The sequence below is a fragment of the Microtus pennsylvanicus genome, chromosome 5, assembly GCF_037038515.1.
Source record: "Microtus pennsylvanicus isolate mMicPen1 chromosome 5, mMicPen1.hap1, whole genome shotgun sequence".
NCBI classification, from domain to species: Eukaryota; Metazoa; Chordata; class Mammalia; order Rodentia; family Cricetidae; genus Microtus; species Microtus pennsylvanicus.
Genome location: NC_134583.1, coordinates 60,576,416 through 60,602,378, shown reverse-complemented (window position 1 = coordinate 60,602,378; position 25,963 = coordinate 60,576,416). Strand labels below are relative to the sequence as shown.

The 25,963-nt window shown below is 46.3% G+C and overlaps 2 protein-coding genes across 2 annotated transcripts in view; both read left to right on the top strand.

Moving 5' to 3' along the window:
• The window catches only part of Pdilt (protein disulfide isomerase like, testis expressed), a 33,846-nt gene extending 28,115 nt beyond the window's left edge, over positions 1–5,731 (top strand). The window contains exons 9-12 of the mRNA XM_075972035.1: positions 616–736; positions 2,864–3,042; positions 4,464–4,553; positions 5,459–5,731. Of these exons, the coding sequence (XP_075828150.1) occupies positions 616–736; positions 2,864–3,042; positions 4,464–4,553; positions 5,459–5,731 (663 nt within the window). The remainder of the gene's footprint in view (positions 1–615; positions 737–2,863; positions 3,043–4,463; positions 4,554–5,458) is intronic.
• Positions 5,732–13,372: 7,641 nt separating this feature from the next.
• Positions 13,373–25,958, top strand: Umod (uromodulin). Its single transcript, XM_075974837.1, has 11 exons — positions 13,373–13,469; positions 15,053–15,184; positions 16,236–17,018; positions 17,099–17,206; positions 18,404–18,612; positions 19,422–19,570; positions 21,068–21,313; positions 22,605–22,767; positions 23,382–23,463; positions 24,139–24,180; positions 25,657–25,958. Exons 2-11 carry the CDS (start codon positions 15,091–15,093, stop codon positions 25,716–25,718), a joined length of 1,938 nt encoding a protein of 645 aa, XP_075830952.1. The 5' UTR covers positions 13,373–13,469; positions 15,053–15,090; the 3' UTR covers positions 25,719–25,958.
• Positions 25,959–25,963: the final 5 nt, after the last annotated feature.

Sequence of the window (25,963 nt, the reverse complement as noted above, 5' to 3'; positions counted from 1 at the left end):
AAGAAAAATATATAGCTCAAAAAAACAATAAAAAAGGAGGAGAAAAAAATTAAAATAAAGAAAACTGCAAAACCTTTTATTTTACCATTTGCCACTAACTACATGTTGAAATAATGATGTTTATACGTGGTTAAATAAAATAATCTTTAAGTTATATAAAATAAAAAATAAATAAAGAGCCTCACCTGCCCCATGGCCTTCAATCTTTGGAGGCTGGTTCAGTCTCTCTGGTGCCTTCTCCATGAACTTGGGTTCTACAGCGTGTCACCCTGGTCACTTCCTCGTTCTCTCTAAGTTCTGCTTCTTTTACACCCTGAAGGTATAGAAGGTATCTATACCCCCGGCCAAAACCCGGTCCTATTGCACGTTTAAGTTCTCTACTTCTTCTATAGTAATGTCGGAGAAGAGGACCTCCCCGGCCCCCAGCTATCTGACCCCTGTCTGCTCTAGACAATGCAGAATTGACACTGAGTTTGTGACTATCTCTTCATTTCAAACCTTTCAAGACAAAACCTTTCTTTCCCTTTCGTTGTTTGTAACCGGGGGCGGGGAAACCCCATTTGCTTGTTCTTTTCTGGAGTGGAGAGTGTGAGACCTCTTGAATTTGCTTCCTAGAAACACAAATCCAGTGAAGATATTCCAAAATATTGGGACCAGGGGCCAGTGAAGAGGCTTGTGGGGAAGAACTTCAATGTGGTTGTCTTGGATAAGGAGAAGGACGTATTTGTGATGTTCTGTAAGTATCTCCATGGAGACAATGAGGGGCTAAGGGCCCCACTATTACTTTTCCAGTAATTGCTTCTGAATTCTTGGGTGGTGCAGTCTCCAAACCCATAAACTCTTAAACCGTGCTGAGAATTATCTCCCTTCTCTTAAAAAGATAAGATCAAGACACAGGCAACTTGGTGCCCCGAATTAATTCTCAGTATGTATGAATGCTTTTCACATAATCCATTCCTATGACAGTTTGTAACAGTAACACTGTCAGCTAACATGGTTTTGTTGGATGCACCAATATGTTAGGACTCAGGCTTGAGTCATTGTATACCTATAGCATTAAATTCCGGTGGCGGGGAGGAGGCAGAAATCCTTAATAAATAAATAAATTTAAAAAAAAATTCCCCATCATATTCTCCTGAAAGCAGCTCCTATTATGCCTCCCATGTATGGATAACTCAACAGAATCTCAGGGAAGAAACATTCCCAGTATCACCCACTAAGTTCTAGAAATGACATTTGAGCATTTTCATTTCGGCTCCAGCACCTCCATTCATGCTATCACCCAGAATCCCCTGCTTTGGGTCTTATATGACTCATCCGATGGCCCCTGTGAGGTATGGACAGGAATGTTTCATCTCAAGGACTTTGAATAGTGCATGGCATGTTGCAGGCACGTCACAAACGGTGACTGCTGTTTATGTCATTGTAATTATCCCCACTGCTTGTCCAAGGACTATGGCCCTTTCTAGTCATCCCTAGTTTATATGCCAGCCCCCCAAGCTAGAGCCTTCTCTCTATGAGACAGAGGAGAAGGTGACTCCAAAGCTACTTCAGGCAGGCAAAGGCACTTTTAGTGAGCTTGTACACTGAGCTGGGCTTAAGTGTGTCACATGGTCTGTGACAGCAAGTCTGTGAGGAAGGCACAGTCGCTTCCTTCATGACACAGGTCAGGGTCACACGGTAAGTACTAAGACTCCAAGTGAAGTCGTCTCTGTGCTGATTCCATCCTGCCTCCTATCTCAGCCTCTGTGAAGCAGACACTTGTGGGCTGATGGTGCTTCTGAGAGCTGCCCAGCTGAGTCACAGCAATCTGCTCCCTTTCATCACGGGGCTGGGGCAGCCTTTCTGTACTTACCCGACACACAGAGTTCTGAGAACACTCATTTGCTTCTGATAAAAGGCAAGACTAGCCTCATTTTCTTGGAAGTAGGGCTGTGGGATTGCACCCTGAAGTTTCAGCCATTATCCCCCACGTTCCTACCCAGAGCCCATCAGGCTCCAGGGGGTCTCTTGGTGCTGTAGGCAGGAGATTTGATCACAGGGACACTTGGTTGGCAAATGGATAGATGGGCGTGCGAAAGTGTAATGTCAGGGCATCTGAGGCCATTCCTCCCACAGAGCAAAACTCTTGAGTTCTGAGCTTCAGACGAGGGCAAACCAGTAAGGTCTGGATTTCCCTGTTTGGGATCTGTGCTCTGGTCTCTTTCCAAAGGGCCAGCTGTCTAACCCCTTAAGGCTCAAGGAACTTTCCACAAGGAAGGCCAGTATACCTGCCAAGGGTAGTTGTCATAATTTTAGCGCATACCTGTTCAGTTTTTTGGGCATGTTCTCTTCACAGGGACTGAAAGGCATATTATAGTTATGTATTAATGTACATTATATAACATGCTATGCCATATTTGTAGTATATTCAAGCCCACGTGACCTGTTTCCTTTTTCCTATTTCCTTTGCTTAATTTTCTGGATGACCTTGGTCAAGTGCTTAACTTCTGTGCTATAAACACACACATTCTCTTTCAAACATAACAGCAGCATAAATATTTTCCCTGTTTTTCTCTTCAACTGGAGTGGAACACTATGTTAAAAAGGAAGGTTATTTTTGTTGTTGTTGTTTTTAAAGAACATATTAACACATGGAAAATGTTAGTGTCCAGAAGGAATAGGACTAGGCTAATTTTTATTCTGGTTTACTTAACAGTGATCATACACTGAACTATACGAATATACGAATAATCTCTGGTGAGAGTGAAAGAGTGTGTGGCTCGCTGAGTAGATGCGTGGTGAGAAGAACACCATGGTGATGTGTGGTATCAGCTTTCGGAGCCCTGGACAAAGGGAGCTGAGCAAGACCCTTCTTTTCCAGATGCACCCTGGTCTGAGAAATGCAAGGCACTGTTACCGCTGCTAGAAGAGTTGGGTATAAAATATCAGAACCACTCCACTGTCGTCATTGCCAAGATTGACATAACAGCAAATGACATTGAGCTGGAGGATCCAGATCAATATCCATTCTTCAGGCTTTTCCCCACCGACTCACAAGAGGTGAGGGGCTCTTGGGAACACATAATTGAAATGTTGTCACCACCAGGAACTCAGTTTCTCTCCAGCTCAGCCTTCTACTGAATATTCTCAGCTTCAGGCCCTAGTATGCTCCCATGTTCAAGTTTAGAGTATTTCCCAGCTTCTTCTTCTCAAGTTCTAAGACATTATAGTTGCACACAACTTGAGTCCATTGCTCATTGTTGACTGATCACTGTGTCAAATGGATATGGATGTTTTCATTGGACAGTGATAAGTTTCCTCTAGTATTGAGGCTGAGCTCTCCACAAGCTACAGAGAATAAAGTAGAACATCTCAATAGGAATGTTGGGGTGGAATGCTACCAGATTAAAGCATATGTTCCAGACACCAACAATCCTCTTTGCACCTGAGAATTCTGGTTCTTGGGCAACCATCACCAGGACTGGTGGAACATACTCTCTATTGATGGGGAAAGGTATCAATCAAAGGGGCATGATCCAAAGTCCTTTCTCTGGACAAGAGTAGATGGGGGGGGGAGGCAAAGTCATGGCGACATGGGTCTACCTATGTATGCAATGGGGAAGCAGAGTCTGGAGGGAAGATACGGCTAAAGTCTTCATACAGACTTAGAACCCTGGAGAATGGTGAAGACTTAAATGAGCTCTATAAGTAGGATGTGTAACATGAGCAATGAGGTGGGCAGAATGACCAGAGCACTATGCAATGCCATCCCAGTGCAGACGTTACACATAGAGAAACTGTAGAAATTGAGTTTAGATTGATAGGATGAGGCCGTCACCAACCTTAAGTTATACAGTAAAAAGCTTAAACAACCAGTGGTAGGCAGTCTTTTTTAATCCTCTTCAATTAAGGATTCCTTATCCACAAAGGAAAGGAAACTATTATGAATGAATGCTGACCATGCAGTAGGTGCTGTATAAGATAACAGCTACTCTTCTTGTTATTGTTATAAGGCTACTAATACTGGCTACTCGTAAGAGCAAATGCACGTGGTACTTAGCATAAACCAAACACTACTTTAAGTACATGTCCTGTATTAGCTCATTTAATCCAACAACCCTGTGGGGAAGCTCCTGAAATGAACACCATGTGAGGAAACTGAGTCATAAGTTCAGTAATCAGACCATACTGGTAAGAAAACAGCCAAGGGATAGACATATAAAGTGTGGCTTCATAGCTCATATATGGTCCATTCCTCACATCCCTCTGACAAAAGAGATTTTATCCTTATCTTAGAGCCATGATAAAGGAGGCTCACAGAGGCTAAGGCATTTTTTGGGGGGGGGGTAGGTCCAGATTATTAGGAATTTGTTCCCGAGTTTGTTTGTTTGTTTGTTTGTTTCTTTTATTTCTTTGTAACACTTTACGAGCAATTTACAGGAAGAAGCTCCCATCTTAATCCTGCTTTCTTGTCTACCTAGGCTGTCCCATATAAGGGGGAACACAGTATGAAGGGCTTCTGTGACTTCCTGGAACACCATGTCAGGATTAGGATTGAGGAAGAGGATGAGGTAAGGGGCAGGACTTCAGATTGGGTCTTCCCTCCCACACACAATTATCAGGAAGCCAAGGCCCACACAAAACTTAAGTCTCAATTCTATCAGCTATTTCATTCTCTCTGGAGATGGGTTTAAGGCTACATGGACAACCGTTTTAGTGAGCTCACTGCTATCTTAAGGGAACCTGTCACAAGGAAGTAGAAATGGCAGTCATTAAAAAACAGACTCCAAAGTAACATCCAGCCTTCCAAACAGCCTGCTTGTCACTTCCTGAGATGATGGGAGTCTGCTCTCCGGTATTGCTGTCCTGATGGATGTGACCACAGTTTCTCCTCTCTCCCAACCATGTCACAATGTGCTAGAAGGTGCCGTCTGAACCAGTTAGGCTGCTTTTTTGTTGCTAATATCAGACACTCCTCACCTACTTCAGCGGTAAGGGGTGTTTATTCCATTTACCTGGTAGAACATTTGGCACAGACAGACTCAGAAGCTCATCTCTGTGTTCTGTCTTCCCACATGTTTTCTTCCGTCTTGGCAGCTTGCTCAAGCAGTCACTTCCCCATCCATAGTAACTATTACCCCATGGCTCCAAACTTACCTCCTCCCGGTTTAGAAAGATAAGATCCATTTTTCAGTAGTTGCAACATGTATGCTAGACATAGATCCCATTAACTAAGCCAAAGTCACCTGTTTTATCCTGGAGTTAGGGGCTGGACATTTGCACCTGTCATAGAAGAGGTGTGCCCCCTGACAAAGGGGTCACAACCATGGTTGGGCACTCTGTCCTCTTCACTGTGTCTCCGAGGACACTTAAGCTAAATAGGGCTCTTCTGGGCTCATGCAGAACAGCCTGACCAGTTGTCACCACAATGATCACACATATTTCTTTATTCTCCATCCCCTTCTCTCTCTAACAGCTATTATCTATTGAACAAAATGAAGCCGTAGAGGAGGAAGTGATAGCTGAGCCAGAGACCCAGCTCACAGAAAAGTTCCCCGAGCAGCAGTTGCTCAAGCTGGAGGAAGCAACCAGAGACAGGCAAGAGAAAGAATCATCTGTGCTGGGGAGCATAAGCAAGGCGGTAGAGCCAGCCGGAAGGAAGGAAACAGCCGAGAAGGCTGAGAAGGCGGCTCAGCCGGAGCAATTGTCTCAACTGGTGAGGAAACGGGAAGTCAAAGAAGAACTTTAGCTTCTCAGAAGCCAGGAAGGAAGGAGCCTAATTCTAGGTCCTGATGTCAGTTTCTGAATGAATCTACTCTGACAATGCCATATATCACATGGTAGAGGTGGGCGGGTGGGGCTAGGCAATAAAGGCCACCAGTGTCTCTGATCTTTGTTCATTTCCTCTTTTTCCTGATTCGTGCTAACTGGCCTGGAATTCAGGCAGGGCTGCAAGGGGAACCACGATGCCAATACTGAGTAAGGGCTAGCAACCCCCCACCCTTCAACCCCATCACTGGAGGCCATTTTACTGTCCCCACTTGTAGAGGAGGAAACAGAGGCACAAAGAGATGGGTTATCAGTTAGAATGACACAGTTTGAGGACTGTTGAGAGTTGTATCTCTTACAGAGCTCATCTGGTTCATCACTATTCATGCCCACCCCCATTTGGGCCCTCAGGAGTTTGGCTAAGTCTTGCAAAAGAAGTGCATTGATAGGCTTGGGTTGCAATTTGGTACCATAGAGATCCAATTCTAAGCTTGTCTCTAAATGTCTACATGCCAGTAAGTGTCCCACTCATGACAGAATGCTCCCCTGTGGTCCTATCTCTTACTACTATAAACTTGGTGAGCCTCATGGTTTTACTTATTTCTCCTCCAGTGACTCCACATACTTCCTATGTGATTCCAGTGGCTTCCTTTTATGTGACTCGCCCGGTTCTTCCCGTGTGACTCCGCCCACTTCCCTGCATTGCTGAGGGTAGCCCACCATTGTTTGAGAGCAGAAGACTGAGCATTGGTCTCTCCATCAGGTCGACATGTCCTCTCTCCACTTCCCCCTCACAGCTCATAGTCCTACAAACGCAGAGATATGTTCAAACACCATATCTCTCCGCGTTGACTGTCTCCGCCCCATCTCCGTCCTCAACTGGCATTTAGACTATTTCCAATCTTCTTTTTATTCCTGCAGAGTCTGGGGGAGGTCTAGCCCTGCAGATCGCTGTTTCTCCCCCATGGGTTTGTTCCCTCTATCCAAGTGCTTGCCCTCAGAATACTGACCCCTGCTCCTGCCCCATCTCCACACAGCTGCATGCTCATCCTTTAGATCTTAACTCAAATGTTGCCATGTCCAGGACTCTAACATTTGAAAGCACTTTGCTGTAGATTTTATTTTATTATTGTATGTACATTTGTGTAATGCATGTGTGGTGCATGTGATACTGTGTGACTGTGGTGATTGTGGTGGACATAGGAGGACAACTCTGTGGAAACCATTCTGTCATATTCATGTGGACTTCGGGATGCAGACTCACGTCACTGGGCTTGCAAATAAACACCTTTGCCTCCTGAGCACCTTGGTGGCCCCTTAACGTCCCTTTTCTTTTCTTTCTTTTTTAATTGTTTATCTTGAGCTATATATTTGAAAGCACTTTGCTGTTTCATCAAATGATTGTGCAATGTACGCCTGCTCCCACCCCCTCCACAACCAGTTTCACAAATACAGAGATACTGCTTTCTTAGTGCCAGCAATGTGTTCTGCATTAGGCGCATAGCAGATGCTTAGTGAATGTCCTTGGAGCAAATGGAATCATCAGGTAGCCCCCTCTCTCTGAGAGATACCTCATTTCGTAGTTATCCCCAAGGGAAGAGGTAAGGACATTGTCCCCAGATCCAGGCTTGTCTCTTTGCATTAACTGTTCTAACAAAGACTTAATGACTTCAAACAACATGGACTTATTCTCAAATGGTTCAAGACTCCAGAAATCAGATATCGATTTCATGGGTCACACCTGTAATTTCAGTGTTTAGGAGGCAGATGCAGGGGGATTATGATTTATGATTCAGAGCTGGCTAGGAAGATACTGTCTCAAGTTTTTTTAACGTGGGGTTAAATGTTAAACTCCATCAGGGTTGGCGCCTTCTGGAAGAAGCCTTTGTCTTGCAGCCTCCTGGGGACTGCCTGTATGCCCTGACTTGTGCCTTGCCTTGGAATTATGCTGAGCTTATGTTTCATCCTCACGTCTCATTTTCTCGGCATCCGTCTTCTGTGCACTGTTGTGATGGCGTCCAACCTTTAGGATCCCCTCTCCATCTCCCTCTCCTTAAGGTCATCATAGCCACACAGTAATTTTCCTTCTGCAAAGCAGTATTCGTGGATTCCAGCACGAGGACGTGGGTGTGCTTGTGGGTCATTATTTAGTCCTTCATATTCATGCTATTTCTATGACTAATTTCACTGGGGGCTAGTGGGATTTCTGAGCAGAAGTGAGGGGTATTATTGTAGGGACTGTGTGCTCTAAAAAGCCTCTGGGCCTTCATACTTTCCACTCACCACACAAGGCAAAGTCTATTTGTATTTCTGGAGCCTTAGAAGCAGTTCCCATCCCCCGACATCTGACTTATTCACATCCCAGTGAAGCAGAGAACAGCCTGGGGCCCTGGAACTCAGTAGAGCCAGATGCCCCTACAGGGACATGTTTTAGTATTCAAGACACGATGCAAGACTCACCTGCCTCCACCTCACAGCCATGTGGCTGCCTGTCAAAAGAGAGTTCCATGGGGGCTTGCTGAGACTAAATCACATGGCTCAGAGCCCATGGCATCCAGTGAGATGGAGAACAAGGCTGTTGCATATTCCACAGGTGCACCTGGAGTCTCAAAGGTGGGGAGAGAAGAAACAGCAGAGAGATGGGGCACAGATATCCCTCTGTTGGAAATGGCTTCTTTCGGCTCATTTCCTGTTCCTATCAAATGTGTCTGCCTGTCATCCGAACCCCTTTTGTCCTGTCTGCTTAATTTTTCAAAACCCACCATCAATTCCAGCCTACCAAAAAAAAACTGGAACCTCTTATCACTCTACGATCCTTCCACGGATAACCAGAGAATACTCTTTACCCCTCAGGAAATAAAGTTGACTGAAGTGGTAAATCTGAATTGAATTTGGGTGTTAGTTTGCAGTTAGTATCAGCTAGCTCTGTAACCTTGGGAAGTGACTCCATTTCTCTGAACTTCTGTCTTCTCTCCTATTTCATTGAGACAACATAAAAGCAGAGTCTGGATATCTCTTGTCACCAAATGCAGTTTCCAATGACAGAAATGAGTTACGCCTAATCCAGTTGTTGGCCCAAAGGGTCCCATGGGCACCTACAAACATTTCAGGCTATTGCCAAGACTTTTGGTGTCTCTCCACAAGCTGATCGTAAGGCCCTGTTGCTGAAGACAACACTGGCACAACTCACTGAACATGGAGACGTTGAGCTGGTGCATACAAAGAGCCTTCTCCTCTATAGACTAGTGTTCATGGTCCTAGAAAGTCCTCTGTGTGCCACTGGAGGAGAAAGGTAAATACCAAACCAGCTACAAACCCTTGAACCTACAAGAGTAACTGGCCTGCAAGATACGTGAGTGCAACAGTGGTACAGAGCTTATGGGAGCAACCAACCAATATCTCATTTGAGTTAAGGCATGAGATGGGACCCATACTCAGTGGTGCTTGGGTGAGCAAGAACCTGAGACCTAATAGGTGAAGGACTAGGGGAAACCCAAACACTGTCCTACTAAAAGGACTTAGCAATAAAATGACTCCTAATGACATTCTGCTGTACCTAGTTCAGTGCCTGGCTCAGAAAAGCCTCCCCCTGCCGCAGATGGGAACAAATATAGAGATCCACAGTCAGAAAATATGCAGAAAGTGAGAGACCTTGGGACACACGACCCTAAAAGGGATTTCTCCAATAAATCCCTCCCCTTCGGGCTCAGGAAACCCTGAAGAAGAGGAGGTAGAAAGAGTATAAGATCCAGAAGGAATGGAGGACACCCAAGAATCAAGGCCTTTTGGACGACACAGGGAGGGAGCACATATGAACTCCCGAGACTGTGGCAGTATGCACAGGGTCTGCGTGGGTCTGCACCAGATGGTGTTCTGGAATTTCAAGTAGAAGTAGACACCTGCCTCAATTCCTAACCCAGATGCAAGTCTCTAATTGATGACCACTTGCAAATGAAAATAAGTTTCCTCCGAGAGAGTCTCACTTTGGAAACAAACCACTCAGGGGAGGTCCCATGCCCACCTCTAGATGGCCAACACAAAATGAACAATACCTTTTGAGGTTTTTTGTTTTATAATGCTACATTGGGGAGCTTTTTTTTCCTTCCTACCTTACAGGTCCTTTGCATATTTATTATGGTTTCAAGTTTGGGGTTTCATGGGATTCCTGAGTATGCGAATGTGTGTGTTGTTGCACCCACATATACTTCTTGTTGCTTTTCCTTTGGCTTTTTTTATTTATTTGGTTGTTTCATTGTTTTCTGATTTGTCTATTTATTTATTTATTTATTTTATTATCATTCCTTAGATGCCTGTTTGTTTATGAATGAGAGACGGAAATAGGGTGTTCCCAGATGGGATGATAAGTAGGAGGAATTGGGAAGAGTAGGGGGGAGGGGAGGATACCATAATCAAAGTATATTGTGAATAAAAACATTTATTTTTAATAAAAAAATTGTCTGCCCCAAGAGAAGACCTTGGTAAACAACAGTTGTCATGCCCTGTCTGTGTTGGGGAGTTAAAAGAGAAGAGATTTCAAGGGAACCAAGTCTCCTTCAAAAACAAGTATGTACTGAGTGAGGAGTGAGATTGCATCTAGCAGCATGGTTGTCTTCGGTGGTGTGAAGTAATTTCAGTGGAGTTGGCCCTTCAGAAAGCACACTAATGTGAACTGGAGAGAGTATACACATCCTCTGAGAAATTTTGTCTTGAAAAATAGGGCATGGATCAAAGAAGTGTCTCTGAAGGTTGTTAGTCTACACGGGAGGAGAGGATAAATGATGGAGACAAGGGAAGATATTGGAGTACCAGAGGAGAGAGGGATCATCCCAAGAAGTGAATGGTGTGGTCTTCATCCCAAGGAAAATTGATGCAGATAGTCCGAGAAGATGAGGGACCAACAGCATCCATGAAGGATGCCAGGAAGTCATCTAATGCACATAACTGGCAAGAGATGACAAGGATTAAGGAAGGTAGGATGAGCAAGAAAATGACTGATGGAGACACACCAAAAATGGTCCAGCTATATTGGATAAAAGTAATGGTTCTTCTCTTAAAATGTGGGGTTTAGTATGACAGTAAGGCAAGGCCATTGGCAAGGTGACACTGCCATCAACAAGTTGTTTGTTATGTTCATGGATCCTAAGGTAAGGGGGCGTGTATGCCATGGAGGCCAGGGGAATGGAGGAAGGTATGTGCAGAAGTACCAGAGGAGTCAGGAAGGAAGGGAGCAGAAGGGTCAGGAGTGCATAAGTTTTTGTTTTTCTTTGTGTGTGAGTGTGCACGCATGCATGCATGTGTGTGTGTGTGTGGTATGCTAATGTGCATACATGTGCACGTGAGCATGTGAAGGCCAGAGGTCAATCTTGGGTGACATTCTTCAGGCCCTATCTACCTTGTTTTTGAGACTGGGTCTCTCACTGGCCTAGAACTCATCAAACAAGCTATACTGGTCCACCGGCAAGTCTTAGGAATCTGCACGTCTCTGCCTCCCAGTGCTGGGATTAAAATAAGTGCACACCTTCATACCCAGCTTTTTATGGGAGTGTTTGGGGATTGAACACAGGTCCTTCTGTTTGTTTGGCAGACACTTTAGTGACTGAGTTATTTTCCTAGTACCCTACTGAGGTTTCTTCAGGTAGGAAAGGAGGGTGGGCTAAGCAAGTCTAAAAAAGGTTGGTTTCTTGAATTTCAGTGAGTTCTGGGAAACGGCAGCTGTATTTAGTTTTCTAATCCCAGCTGTCTTCCTGGGGTGAGCAGAGCAAGGAATAGTAGCCCTGCATGATAGCCCCACCAAGGAGACAAGTGTGGCTCTGGAGTGGTTGGTGGACATAGGAAAGGCTCCTTGTAGCAAGATGTCTGCATCTCCAGGAACTAGCCAGCCCAGGAATATCTGCCCTCCCAGAACCAGCCAGACACCCAGACTAGAAAACATGAAATCTAGAGATGAGAAAACACGGTGCTAGCTAACACTTAAGAGTAGACACTAGCCCAAACCCTCCTTTCTCTTGCCTGAATCTTTGCCAGATTCTGCAAGCCACAGAAAATCTTTAAATCCAGGAGGGGCACCAGTGATACTAGAGTAGCCCTCACATGGGCCCTTGTAAGAAAGGCACAGGGCACCAATGACTAGAGTTACAAAGAGAAAAATGCGTGGCAAATAAACAAATGAGGTAGGAATGTTATTTTTTCGTAAAAAAGAAAAAAAAACAAACTACAAAAGTGAATAAGAAGATATTTCTCATTGATTTTTGGCAAAGAAGATGGAAAGTTGGTTAAAGTGATGCTAAAGTTATACTCAGAACTAATTTGGACTAGAGGAAAGGTTATAATCATTATTACATTTTATTGCATTGCTTGCGGCAGGGTCTCATGCAGCCCAAGATGGCTTCAAACTCACTATGTAGCTGAAATGGCTTGAACTTAAAATCCTCTTGTCCCTACTCTCAAGCAGTCTGACTACAGTATGTACCATCACACCTAATTTATGCTGTGCTAAGGACTGAGTCCAAGGTTTCGTGCATGCTAGACAAGTGTTCCCACAACCGAGCTGCATCCTGTAGATTCATTTTAAAAATATCACTGGGATGTTGTTTGGAAAGAGCTATCAATATTCTTAAAAGTACACACTGTTTTGACCCAGAACTTTCACTTCTAGGAAATTAAGAAGGGGACAGAAAAAGTCCCAAGCAAAAGTCAATGTGGTTGTCATCATCATCCTTCTTATGCAGTCAAAGTGTACATGTATTGGATATTTTTCAACATATTGACATCTATTCTACCAAATTTTGGGTTGTCACCTTCATGGGATTGGGTCAGAAGGTATGTGTAACTTGTGGCTTGACCTCTAGTGACCCTATCTCTATGACCCCCTATCAGCAAAGCATCTGTCACAGAATCGGCTCGAATCAAACATCACCATATATTTCCACCTGCATCATCTCTGTCCGCCACTGTCACTGCTCATGGGGAGCGAGGGGCATCTCATTTCAGAGGAGAAGAAAATGGTCTCATGGAAGAGAAGAGTTAAATTCCCCGGGATACAGTTCATTATGGACCCAGGAAAACTCAGCCTGTTCAATTGTAAGGTTGTTTCTCATCCCAGGGAACCCTCACTGTTTGGATCTCAGCCTTCTGTCTGACAGAGGATGTCCAGATGGTCTTGTGGCCTGATGTCATTCTCGGCAACTCTCCTGCTCCTATCTGAACTCTGGAGAAGAGAGCTGCTCTGAGGCTGTTCCTTAGAGCAGGTGTGTATTCCAGACTGGGAAGCTAGCACTCCTCTTATCCTAACACAGGCACCTTTCAGATACTGTCTTCTGCTTGGTACCCTGGGTTTGGGTCCCACCTCGTCCTTGCCCAGGACCAAGGAAAAGCCCAGCATCTTGGCACTGCTTTGCCAGTTAATATCTAACTGAGGAATGCCTTGCTGCCAAAAGTTGAAACACAGAGACCTTGTATTTCCAGGAACAGGTGTGACCCTCAATGTCAATAATTTTGTGTCTCTAACTATTAGGGAAAAATAACAACCACGGTCTCATGGCTTGGAAAAGGTGAACACTATGCCAAAAGGAAAGAAAAATTCTGCCCCCACAGGAATAATCTCAAGGGGCAGGGGCAGAGAATAACTGGAGGAGTGAGTGCCTGCCAAGGGCAGGTGTATATATATTGATCAGAAGCACCTGCTTGTGAATGGACCAGTCCTGTCCTCCTGGGTTCAGGTAAGGCAAACCGGAGCTGTCATCTTCTGCATCCACTTCTTCTCTCTCTATTCTCTTTCTCCTTTAGGGAGGTGGGAGAGGAAATTTAGCATCTGGATACTGGGGTCAGAGCAGCCAGATTCATTACTCCAGAGTCATCTTTGTGGTCTGTGACATAGCAACTTCCTTCTCTTTGAGGCAACGCTTTTGAAATAGCCATGCAAGCTGATGTTCCTTCATTCAGTGGTTTTCCTGAAGCTCACACTATGTGCTAGGTACTGGACTTGTGGCAGTCCACAGAAGCATCTGCTATGTGCTGGGTCCTTGCAAATGTTTAGTTAGCCAGAGGAGTGCTATAGTGCTTTTCAAACTATGCCATGTGGTTTCTATCAGAATTTTCTTCATTAAATAGACCATGTCAACAGGCAACATACATTGTAAGGATAAGAGTTATCTTATAAACCTTTACTTGTGTGTGTGTGTTTCTTATATCTCAGACTCAGAAGTCAAGAGACCATTTTTTTAATATCTGTCATTTTATTTATGCTAGTGTGTGTGTGTGTAACTGCATGATTTATGTGCAGCATTTATGCACGGGTACCCTCTGAGGCTGGAGGGTGTTGGCTCTCCTAAAACTGGAGTTACAAACAGTTGTGAGCTGCCTAATATGGGTGCTGGGCACCTGACCTGGGTCTTCTGCCAGAGCAGTGAGCGCTCTTCACTACTGAGCCATCCCCCCAGGCCGGAGAACATTTGTCCTTGCAGTACAAGTTCTTTGAGCATAGAGAAGCAGGCCCGACAGTTCCTATACACCAGCCAGTGGAAGAGGAGGTCCCCACTGCATAGACGAGAAGACTAGAACACATCACCTGGTGTCACAGTCCTGTGAGAGGTGACTCAGGGACTGGGCTCTGTTTCAGCTCAATTCCTAAGAGTTTACCTCTGATGCCATCCTCGCTTGCTGCTGTAAAACTTAGGGTAATACTTGTATCCATCTAGAATGATTTTGGTTGTTGCAACCACAACCATTTTGAAAAACAGTAATATGCACTGTTGTTAAGTTAGTCATCTCCAGAGGTCCTTATCTTGTGTCTTTCCTTTACATGACTTGTGTAAAGATGTCAACTATATTCGTTATTCTGCTTGGTGTCTAGTATTAATCAGTAACTATTTGTCGAATGAATAGGTCGGTGCTAGCAAACTGTAAGTACAGACAATCAAGAACAACCTGTAAAAACCCAAAGCTGCCTCTAATAAGGTTCTGAGTAGAGAGCACCAACCCCCTCCGCCCATCTTGTGACTTTTTGCTCCAAACAAAAAATTTAGCTCTTCAAAATGTGCAGTATGGAACATGAGTGGGTGGGTACGGGGTATGGGGCATGGGTAAGGAGCAGGGGTGTGTCCACACACACAGAAGCCCACCAAAGCTAGAGCTGCAGCCCTGTAGTTTTCCTGATCCCTATCAATAGTGTGCAACAGAGGCATTCCTTCTGTCTATGGGGAGGGGAGTTAGACCACACATGTGCCTCACTCATCTCTGCTCTCGGGATCCCAGGCATCAGAAACACAGGGAAAGCATCTAACCCATCATTACCTTTGGGCAGGTGTTCCAGTACCAGAAATAGAGGGAAGAGCAGGAAGGATGAGGCGGCTGTGCTCTTTGACCGGGTTGCTGGTGGTAATGATGGTAACCCCTTGGCTCACTGTAGCTGGAGCCAATGATTCATCAGAAGCAAGTAAGTGTGAGTGATTGTGCATGCGTGTGTGATGCGTGTGTGTGCATGTGTATGTAGTACTCTTCCCTGTGCTTAATTGAATTCTTAATCAAGATTAAGCAATCTTAATCCTTCTTTTAGCACACTTGACATGATCTGTATCCTAAGCCCATTTCATGGATTGTAATGTGCTCAGACTCACTCAGAAGTTCTACTAAGATGCAAATCCTGCTTTAGTATGTCTGACAAGAGGCCCGAGACTCTGAAGAAATAACAAAGTTTGGTGATGCTGATGTTGGGCTAGAGCATCTCTGAATCTTTCTTGCACTTTATTGTAAAGTCACAAGTATGCTCAGTTACATAAACGAATTGAAGTTTATGTAACTCTCCTTTAAGTGTGGGGTCATTCCACGGGGCTTCCATCCTGGAGTACTGTGGAGCTATAGTAAATACAACTGTGGGGTCGTGGTTAAAAGCACATGTTCTGTGGTCATGCCATGTGTGTATATCATGTTTGGCAACTTGTGAGGGACTTACCCCTTCTGAGTCTCAATGTTCATGTCTGTAAATAAAGATAAATTAAAAGGGGGCCGCTGGTCAGTAAGCTCCAGAATGAAAGGTGCACATCCTTGTGTCTGACACGCAGTACGTGACGCTAAACAACGGCTCTTTCCTTTTCAGTGTTGAAAGCAAGTGTGAGTGTCTTGTCAAATGGGCTGGGAACAGTCTTCAGAGAGAAGGGACACAGGGAAGGGTGTTAGTGAAGGCTGCAGAGGCAGAGAGAGGACCTGGGCAGACTAGGAAGGGGTGGCAGCTTCTTCACACATCCTCCCCAGTTACCCAGGGTATTGTGTGTTCTGCCCTTGGATGTGACAATGCGGACGTTTTAAAAGGAGGCACAAAGGAAAGGCCATGCTTAACTAGATGAATATGAGAATTTACTCCTTGGTTGGATGGGCAGGTTCCAAGGGTGGCGGTAAGATAACAAGTTCTTTAAGAAGCAAGAAAGACTCTGTTTTGGGATATCTGCCCAGCTGCCGGGGGTTCTGAGACTCTGCTCTTCTATCAACAGTAAGGTGTTCCGAATGCCACAGCAACGCCACCTGCATGGTGGATGGAGTGGTCACAACATGCTTCTGCCAGCTGGGTTTCACTGGTAACGGGCTGCACTGTGAGGACGTGGATGAGTGTGCCATCCCTCAGGCTCACAACTGCTCTGCCAACAGCGTCTGCGTGAACACACTGGGTTCCTACGCATGCGCCTGCCGGGATGGCTTCCGTCTGACGCCTGGGCTGGGCTGCATTGATGTGGATGAATGCGCAGAGCTGGGACTCAGTGACTGCCATGCACTAGCTACCTGTGTCAACATGGAGGGCAACTACTCGTGCGTGTGTTCCAAGGGCTACGAAGGGGATGGTCGGCACTGTGAGTGCTCCCCAGACTCCTGTGGGCCCGATCTGGACTGCTTGCCCCAGGGCCCGGGGGGAGCACTAGTGTGTGTAGACCCCTGCAACGTGCATGAGACCCTGGCCGAGTACTGGCGCAGCACGGAATACGGTGCCGGCTACTCCTGTGACTCTAATTTGCATGGCTGGTACCGGTTCATGGGCCAGGGTGGAGTGAACATGGCTGAGACCTGTGTGCCGGTCCAGCGATGCAACACAGCTGCGCCCATGTGGCTCAATGGCTCGCATCCGTCGAGCAACGAGGGCATAGTGAGCCGCACGGTCTGTGCGCACTGGAGCGGCAACTGCTGTCTGTGGTCCACAGAGATTCAGGTGAAGGCCTGCACAGGTGGCTACTATGTTTACAACCTGACGGAGGCCCCCGAATGCAATCTGGCTTACTGCACAGGTGAGCAGAGCTGCACCCTACCTCCTCTTTGGTCTGCAGGAGTCTGGAGGAACAAGCTGTTGACTGTCTTGATGTTTCAGATCCTGGCTCCGTGGAGGGGACCTGCGAAGGGTGCGGGGTGGACGAGGACTGCATATCAGAAAACGGCAGATGGCGCTGTCAGTGTAAAAAGGACTTCAATATCACAGGTGAGGTCCAGAGGGCCATTGGTTGAGAAAGTGATCAGCGCTTAGGGGTGAGGCCCATGCTTGTGTGGGTCTGGGGCCAGAGGACACACAGCTAATCAGTGAGAAGGAAAGGTCACTAAGAGTCTGGGCTGTTTGAGGCTCCTCCTCTGTGGGCTCTAAAGGCACACCAGGTAACCAGAAGTAACCAGAAACTACAGAGCCACCTGTCACATCAGAAACTGACGGCGACTGGCCGTTCTGTGGCCAGTGCGGGATGCTGGGCATGGGCCAGGGCCTCTCTCAGCCCATTTCCTCACGATGTCATTGAAGATGGTGAGGTCTTTTCCAGACTTGGGTCACGTGTCATGCCCACTGTCTGATGCTGCTTCTTTCCAAGTACTGTCTGTGTGGCAAAATGTCGTGATGAAGACGTTCCTCTCCAGTTTGGTGGGATGGCTTCCTTGAGCTTGATTCAGGGTGTGGGTGTCCCTGCTGCGTTTACAAGTAAAATGTCACAACGTTACATGTACAAAGGAACACAATGGTAAGGAAGCCATTGCCCTCCTACAGAGCTGCAGTGCTCCACACTGAAAAGGAAGGAGTAAGAAACACTTCCAAAAATTGAAACTTGCTTGAGAGTCTTTGTCTCTCTACCACACAGGTCCTAAGGACTGAACTCAGGTAGTAAGGCTTGGCAGCAAACACCTTTACCCACTGAGCCATCACACCAGCTCCTGAATACTTGAAAAATAAGGAAAAATTCTAGTTATTCTTTATTGCCTTCTCCAAACTTTGAGCCTGCTCTTTGTCTGAGAGGGAAACTAACCAACAACATCATCAGAGTCACTGCCAATGGGAGGCCTGGCACCTGTGTGTAGTAAGGATGCCAGAGGGTGGCAATTAGCGTTTTCTTTTTTTCTCTTTTTTTTCTTTGTATTGGTTGGATGTTGTTTAAGGCTGGGCCAGTGAAAGACCCTCAAACTACCTTAAATTGTATATACAGTGCACTCTAAGGGGAACATGGAGTTGGATGGTTGATGGTTGGATCCACACAGTGATGTTCATAATTTAATTTTGGCTGAGAGGGGACTATGATTAACTCAAGGCATCTTAAGTGCCACCATCTGATGGCCAGTCCAGCAAGCATGCTGTGTCCCTGGGGACGTGCCTGGCCCTGGAGGAGAAGATTTCTGATCTTGTTGTCCCTGGCCTTTTCAGATATATCTCTCCTGGATCACAAGTTAGAGTGTGGGACCAATGACATCAAAATATCCCTCAGCAAATGCCAGCTCCAGAGTGTGGGCTTTATGAAGGTCTTCATGTACCTGAGTGACAGCCAGTGCTCGGGCTTCAGTGAGAGGGGTGAACGAGACTGGATGTCCGTGGTGACACCCGCCCAGGATGGCCCCTGTGGGACAGTGTTGAGGGTAAGTCCTTGCCCGTGGTAACATCAGGGTTGGATTGACTGGTGCCTATGTAAGGTCCAAGTCCACACCTTGTTGGATCTTTGGGTGATTTGTTTGACCTGACTTCAACTTGGAGGGGTTGCCACTTCTCTGTAGGGATGTTAGGGTTAAATGAATCCATGTGTCTGGTGTGAGCTTGATCTGTAAGGATGACCTCCCCTTCTGCAGACGGGAAAATAGGACTAGGCTGACAATGATGGCTTCCAACCACTAAGGTTCACCCTGGGACCAGAAGCAAGTCTGTCTGTGTTCAGGGATCCCAAGAAGAGTGTCACCCCCAGAGGCCTCTGCGAAGATCAACCATTAAGTGTTCGTGAGGCTGGCACCTAGCTTCCTCCTGACTCCATCCCTGGAAAGAAAATGGGAATGAGCAAAAGGAAAGGAGGGGAGGGAGAGATTGCCACTGTCAAGGACAGTGTGAGATGAAATTAGTGACAGCTTGCTCATGATTTTCAAGAGGAAACCTGCAGATCCCGTGCTCTGCATGGATGGACTCAGTTCTCAGGGAACCGTGAACCTCCATCCCTTTATCCACAAAGCAGGGATTCAGCAGCCCTGCCTCTTTAGGTTGTGGGAAGCATTGGTAGAACGATGCAGGAGGAGAATGTAGCTCAGTGTCTGGAACATGACCTCTGCTCCTAAAGTCACTGCTATTGTAACACACAGATGGGGAGGGCAGCTTTCAGGGCTCCATAGACCAACACATTGGCTGTAAAATTCTGCTTGGGGTCTCATGTCTCTTTCTCCTTACTCCTCTTCACCCAACACAGACGAATGAAACCCATGCCACCTACAGCAACACCCTCTACCTGGCAAATGAGATCATCATCCGAGACATCAACATCAGGATCAACTTTGAATGCTCTTACCCCCTGGACATGAAAGTCAGCCTGAAGACCTCCCTACAGCCCATGGTCAGGTGTGGCCATCAGGGGTCTCCAGTGCTCTGGGGAGGCTTCACCCCACAGCCCTGTAACCCCTCAGCCCCTCAGTCCTGAGGCCTTCAGCTGCCTTGACAAGTGGGAACTGGCTTTGGAGTCTGGAGATGCAGGGTTGCGAGGACACAGTGAGGAATTCCAGAATCCAGATTTCAACTCAGGCTCTGCCATCTATTAAGTGGATAGCTTTGGGAACCCATAGCAACCGTCTAACTGTTGTCCTCATTTACCAGGGGCCTTTAATAGTACTTCCATGGCTTTTCTAAGGACAGTCATGTTCTGCAAAGGGGATCAATTATCAGTCTGTCTTTTCGGAGGGCTTGGGTGGCCCCGCTTCTGGAGGGGATTCTGAACAAGCATAGCTTTAATTTAGATCTCAGCTTCCATCCTTCTCTGAATTGAAGATCTATGATTAAAGAAGCATTTACAGATCACACTCTTCAGAGGTGTCTTTTTTGGGTAGAAAGGTAGCTAGCTGGAGAGGCAAACCAGGAAAGCTCCATCCATGTGGTGGAAAATAGCATCCTATTACTATGTATGATTGAAAGTCTTTGAATATGATGGGCCACAGGCCACTGATGCTCATGTGGGAAGGATGACAGCTGCAAACACTAGAATTTATTGAGCATTTGCAGTATGGCAGAAACATGTTAAGAATGCTGGACTGATATGTGTGTGACTTGCTTATATCGGGCTATTGGATGGAGTACGACCAGGTGAGGTAGTGCCCTGGAGTAATGTGGCCATGTCCTAGGCCTCCCTTCAAGGTGTCTGAGAGCAACAGGTATGTGAGCAAGCCTCTCTGGGGCTCAAGAACGTCTCAGCCTGTTCTCTCTTGTGAAGCAGATCCTTGTATTGTTGGGCAATTCTCATAAACCTTATTTTATGTGACACCTCTCTCTCTCTGTATCCTGTGAGAGATAATGCAGTGAAATTCACACCAGTATGAGTGTTTAGATTAAAAACAGCCCATTTATAAGACCCAATCTGATGTCGGTATTGGAAGGAACACCTTGACAGAGCTTCAGAACTCAAGTCTATAGGGCTCCTGATAGCTCATCTCTTTTTACCTGTTGCAGGCTGAGACTCAAGAAGCCCAGGTAGGTCCCCGAAGAATTTATTCTATTTTGAAGGATAGTAGGAAGGGGGCACCCACAGTGCCCTGGAAATTTAACTCAAGATATGGTCTACGGATCTGTAACACCAGCATCACTAATGAGGAGTTTGTTAGAGATGCGGATCTTCGAGCCCCACCACAAACCTGCTCAGTCAGGGAGGGCTTCTCTCCAGCATCCCCTAACACCCCATGCCTCTGAGTGCTCACAGAAGTTTGCCAAGCAGCGGTGAGGGTTCCAGGCCTGCTACTGAATGAGACAGTCAGAAACCTGCAAGGAACAGTCCGAGAATGCTGGTCAGAAAGGGTAGCCATCTGCGCATGTTCTCAACCTGGTCCTCTAACAGCTCTTCTTCCTCTGCAGTTCCCTGAACATCAGCTTGGGTGGGACAGGCATGTTCACCGTGCGGATGGCGCTGTTCCAGAGCCCTGCCTACACACAGCCCTACCAAGGCTCCTCTGTGATGCTGTCCACAGAGGCTTTTCTGTATGTGGGCACCATACTGGATGGGGGTGACGTGTCCCGGTTTGTACTGCTAATGACCAACTGCTATGCCACGCCCAGTAGCAACGCCACAGACCCTGTGAAATACTTCATTATCCAGGACAGGTAAAACAGTGGATTCGATTTGGATGGGGATTGGGGTCATGTCTTTAGAATTAGTGGGAGGAGGGGAATACATGCTTATGTTTATACTCCCTTAGCTTAAATTTAGCATTTTGGCTCAACCTGAATACAGGTTGCTATTCATTAGGACTCCCTGGATCATCTTATGTAATACAACAACTGTATTTTCACAAGTATGTGAAGCACACATATCAAATGTTTTAACATTTTAAGAAGTGTGCTTTGATTTAAGTGGTTTTCTTGGTATTTCTTGAAATATCTTATTTTTATACAATATGTCATTATATTTGAAGAGGGTTGCACATGTTCACTGGCAGGCCAAGTGGGCATCCCTGACTGAGCACATATAAGAAATGTGATGAAAAGGCAGGCTCAGAGCAACAGGCAGCCAGTGCCCAGCTGGGAAGAGTAGGGGATGGGCATGGTTAGCCAAGGAGTGGTTGAAACTGGGAGGGTACAGGCGTGCTGTCTTGTCCTTGAAAGGCTATAGATAAATTAAACAGATATTTTGAAAGTCTGTTGTGTACCAGACTTTGTGGGTACCATGGCGAGGGGAAGAGATGAAACCACCCACCCTCACACAACTTAAATTCTGAAGGCAAGACAGACAATTAAACGGAAGTGAAATACACAGTGAGGAGGAAGCCTTTGAACAAGTGAAGCAGGGAGGGAAAGGCTTTGCAGCCCACGCTGCAGGACCTGCCCAGAATGCCCGGCACACACGTGAGCTTCTTCTGCATGTTGGTTTGTTTGGATGCTACTGTGCGCATTGCAGATGGATACACACACTTTGGTTGGCTCAGTGGCTGGCTGGACTCCCTGGTTTCTGCGATTATAGGCACATATTTGACAGCATGAAATAGTTAATGATTCTTTTTATTTATTTATTTATTAAAGATTTCTGTCTCTTCCCCTCCACTGCCTCCCATTTCCCTCCCCCTCCCCCATTAATGATTCTTTAATATGTTTCCTTGTCAATGAGAATGATCTTCTGGATTGTTCCAACTCTGTGGTTGAAGAATTTCATCATTTTCTTTAGCCCCAGTCACAGTCATCACCTACTGTGTGCCTCACTCTGTTCTAAGCACTTTGAAAAAAAATAACGTAATCCTCAGTTATCTTTTAACATTATTCCCATATGTGTATGGAGACGTTGAGGCACAGAGAAGTTTAATGAGCTAGCAGGTGGCAATGTGGCATTTAAGCCCAGGAAGTGGAGCTCCAGAGTCTTGGCTTAATCAACTCCACCGTATGTCTTAATGTTCCCATTCAGATGTCCAAACACATTGGATACAACCATTCAGGTGGTGGAGAACGGCGAGTCCCCTCAGGGCCGGTTTTCTGTTCAGATGTTCCGGTTCACAGGAAATTACGACCTTGTCTACCTGCACTGTGAGGTGTACCTGTGTGACTCTGTGAATGAACAGTGCAAGCCTGTGAGTCATCCCCTTTCCCCCTTCTCCCCTCTCCCCACAAAAGAGTGCTGGAAGCACCCCTGCCCTGCACTCGCAACAGAGCGCTGGAAGCCCCACCCCCGCCCCACACAACAGTCTGCTGGAGTGCCCGTCTCTACCATAAAGGAAGACACGTATTTGTGGCATTTTCCTATTTTAACATAAGGACACATAGCTGCAAGTCAGAGTGGACAGGACCAATCAGGACACCTGGGCTACCTGGCAGTCAGGAAACAGTGGTGATATCAGGGGGCTTGGCCAATAAGTGGACCTTATTAGCAGGCACAAGCTATTCTCCCCATAACAGTAACTTAAATCTGCAGTGCTGTGTGCAACTCAGGTGTTTTAATGTGTTCAAATGCCACAGAAATTCACCGGGGGAGCTACTCGCTCATTTTCTCAATTGGAAAAGCTCAGAGAGCTGAAGTGACTAGTTCCCAATCCCAATAAGGGCTGGGGCTGGGATATGATCCGCTATCTCCTGTATGAGGCAGGAGGATGCTCTTCTGAGCTGGCTGCCCACTTTTCACGCCAGGATCACACGTCACCTTCCTCTTAACCATGAGTGATTTTTCTGTGTCACCCTTCCCCTGCAGAGCTGCTCTGGTACTAGACTGAGAAGTGGGAACTCCATAGATCAGGCCCGGGTCCTGAACTTGGGGCCCATCACACGGCAAGGTGAGAGATCTGTTCTTCTGTCAGGTCCCTGAATGGGGAAGAGGCAAGGCGGCAGAGGCTGTCTTCTTAGGTCTGACTGGGAATGGAAGAGTGAGGAACAGTGGATTCTCTGGGCGATCAGCTGCCTTCCTCTTTAACCAGTTCTAGTGCAGCCTTTCATTCGTCCATTGCAGACACAGGCTTTGGTGCTCGCTATGGCTTAGCATCTTGTGACAAGCAGAACAGATCCCACTGCCTTGGATCTTCTGGATCATTTGGGGAAACATTGTCCAAATGGCACCATTAAGATGCATAGAACTGCAGTTGCCTTGAGCGCAGGGAGAAAGTGCACACAGAGTTTGAAGCTGTTCTGACTAAGGAACCAGACCTAGTCTTGATGATGGGGGAAGACTAGGGAGAAGCCCGCCTGTTAGGAGAACTGAGGGGAGCTAGGCCAGTGGTGGTGGCTAAACTAGTATAGGCGAGGCTAGCCCTGTGGAACTGTGTAGATCCCAATAAGTTTTTAGTCTTTCTTCTGAAAGCAATATGGATGAGGCTTTCTACAGATCCAGTGTGGGGGAGTGAGCTTCAGAAAGATGACCCTGGCTGCAAGAGGAGAAGACGGAGGGAACTAGTCTCAGCTTCCTTGTAAGCCATGTGCCTCACTTCTCACGGATCTTTCTGTTTCTCCCAAAGGAGTCCAGGCTGCTGTATCCAAGGCTGCTTCCAGCAACTTAAGTAAGTTAGTAACTTGAGAAAGCTATGTAACTATCATTTCTGTATAGTAACCTGCTCCATGACACTCCGCTGTGGCTTCTATCTGGGGTTCTGAGTGGACTGGAGGGCCTAGCCTTCAGAGCCTGAGCTGCCAAAGGTGACCTCTCCTGGAAATGCCTGGACCTCACCTGTACTCATGCGCACATTTGTGCTGTTCCACACTAGTATGTTGGAACACAGGTACGACCCAACAACCTGAGAGAGCACAGTGTCTAGGTTTGTTTGCACATGTTCATATCTGTACACAGATAACACACACTTACATGTGTGCATACCTGTACATATCTGCATACACATAAATCATTCACATTCCTATCTGCACACAGATCACATACATGTCTGTACACAAACCACACACACTCATCTTACACCCAGATCACACATATTCCCCTCTGCACATACATTTATGGACATACAGACTATAATACTCACATCTGCATATAGATCACCCACTTTCATGTCTCCACACAGACCATACACACTCATATCTGTGCACACTCCTTTCTGCACACAGACCATACGCATTCATATTTGCATATATATCACAATACTCATATGTACACATACAGATCACAGACGTTCATGTATGCACACGCTGATCACACTCACTTCTATCTGCAGGCACAGATCACACACGTTCATGCTTTATACAGAGATACACACACAGCTGCAGTTGGCCCGCATGCATGTAAGTGGCTCAGATGTCCACATACATCGATTACAAACCTGTTCCCCAAGGACATGCACACCTGTCCTTTTCTTGGCACACCCTGAAGCTGAAGCTCTTCTCTTACACCTTACAAGCCGCTCTACAGGTTACAAATATTTGCTGAGAGCCATTGTTTGCCAAGAACCAAGATTAGTCGTGCACTGAGCATATCAGACAAACAAGAAGCTCCATATTTTGCGTCTTCAAGCCTCAGACCACAAAAGTCAGGAACTGGTGACATTGTTGTTGTCCTTTTCTGCTGCCTGCTGCCTGATTTGTCACCCCAGATGAAAACTGAATCCACACAGCCATTGCTTTTCTTGGCTTGTGGAACCTGGGTCTAAGAGGATTGCTATGATGACCTGGGGTTTGGCCTGAGTTCTCTGCCCCTGAGCTCAGAGCTGGAAAGTCTCGGTTCTCCCATGGCATAGGTGTGTCCTCTGTGACTAGCATTCAGGTCTCTGGGATGGTTGGGTTTGTTAGGTATCGCATGAAGGGTGCACACCAAGTACTTCAGGAGACACTACTGTCTTTTCCAGTCTAGCCCACCTGGAACGGAGCCTGAATTCACCCCACCCCCACCCTGTTTAGTGTAGACAACTTTTTTGAACTTCCTTGTCCAGATAGGGTACCTTCCTTCTTGGCTAGTCTGTAGGAAAGTGTCTTATGTTACTTTGCACAAAAGTCCACCAGCACCTGCCATGTCCCTCTAATTGTTTTCCTTTTAGGGCTCCTGAGCATCTGGCTGCCTCTGTTTCTCTCCGTTACTTTGACCCTGATGTCTCACTGATGGACAGAAGGAAACCTGGTGTGGCTCCCAGCTCACTTCCTGCCGGCCAGGAGGGGAGATGCAGGCTGGTTTCCAGTCATAGGAGAGGGACTCACACTGCTCCCAGATTGCACTTACTCTCTCCCTTTAATCCTCACATTCAAAACCTAGTAGCTATCTTTCAATGCTGCTCTTTCTCCAAACGGGACTTGTGGTACATCTGCACATGGAGCCCCTGTCTCCTTAAGGAATAATAATAATAATAA

Excerpts from the sequence above, each read along its gene's own strand:
- Umod (XM_075974837.1), top strand. The coding sequence starts at position 15,091 with ATGAGGCGGCTGTGCTCTTTGACCGGGTTGCTGGTGGTAATGATGGTA. Across the intron at positions 19,571-21,067 it reads TCCCTACAGCCCATGGTCAG|TTCCCTGAACATCAGCTTGG; the intron begins GTGTGGCCATCA and ends CTTCCTCTGCAG. Across the intron at positions 21,314-22,604 it reads TACTTCATTATCCAGGACAG|ATGTCCAAACACATTGGATA; the intron begins GTAAAACAGTGG and ends GTTCCCATTCAG.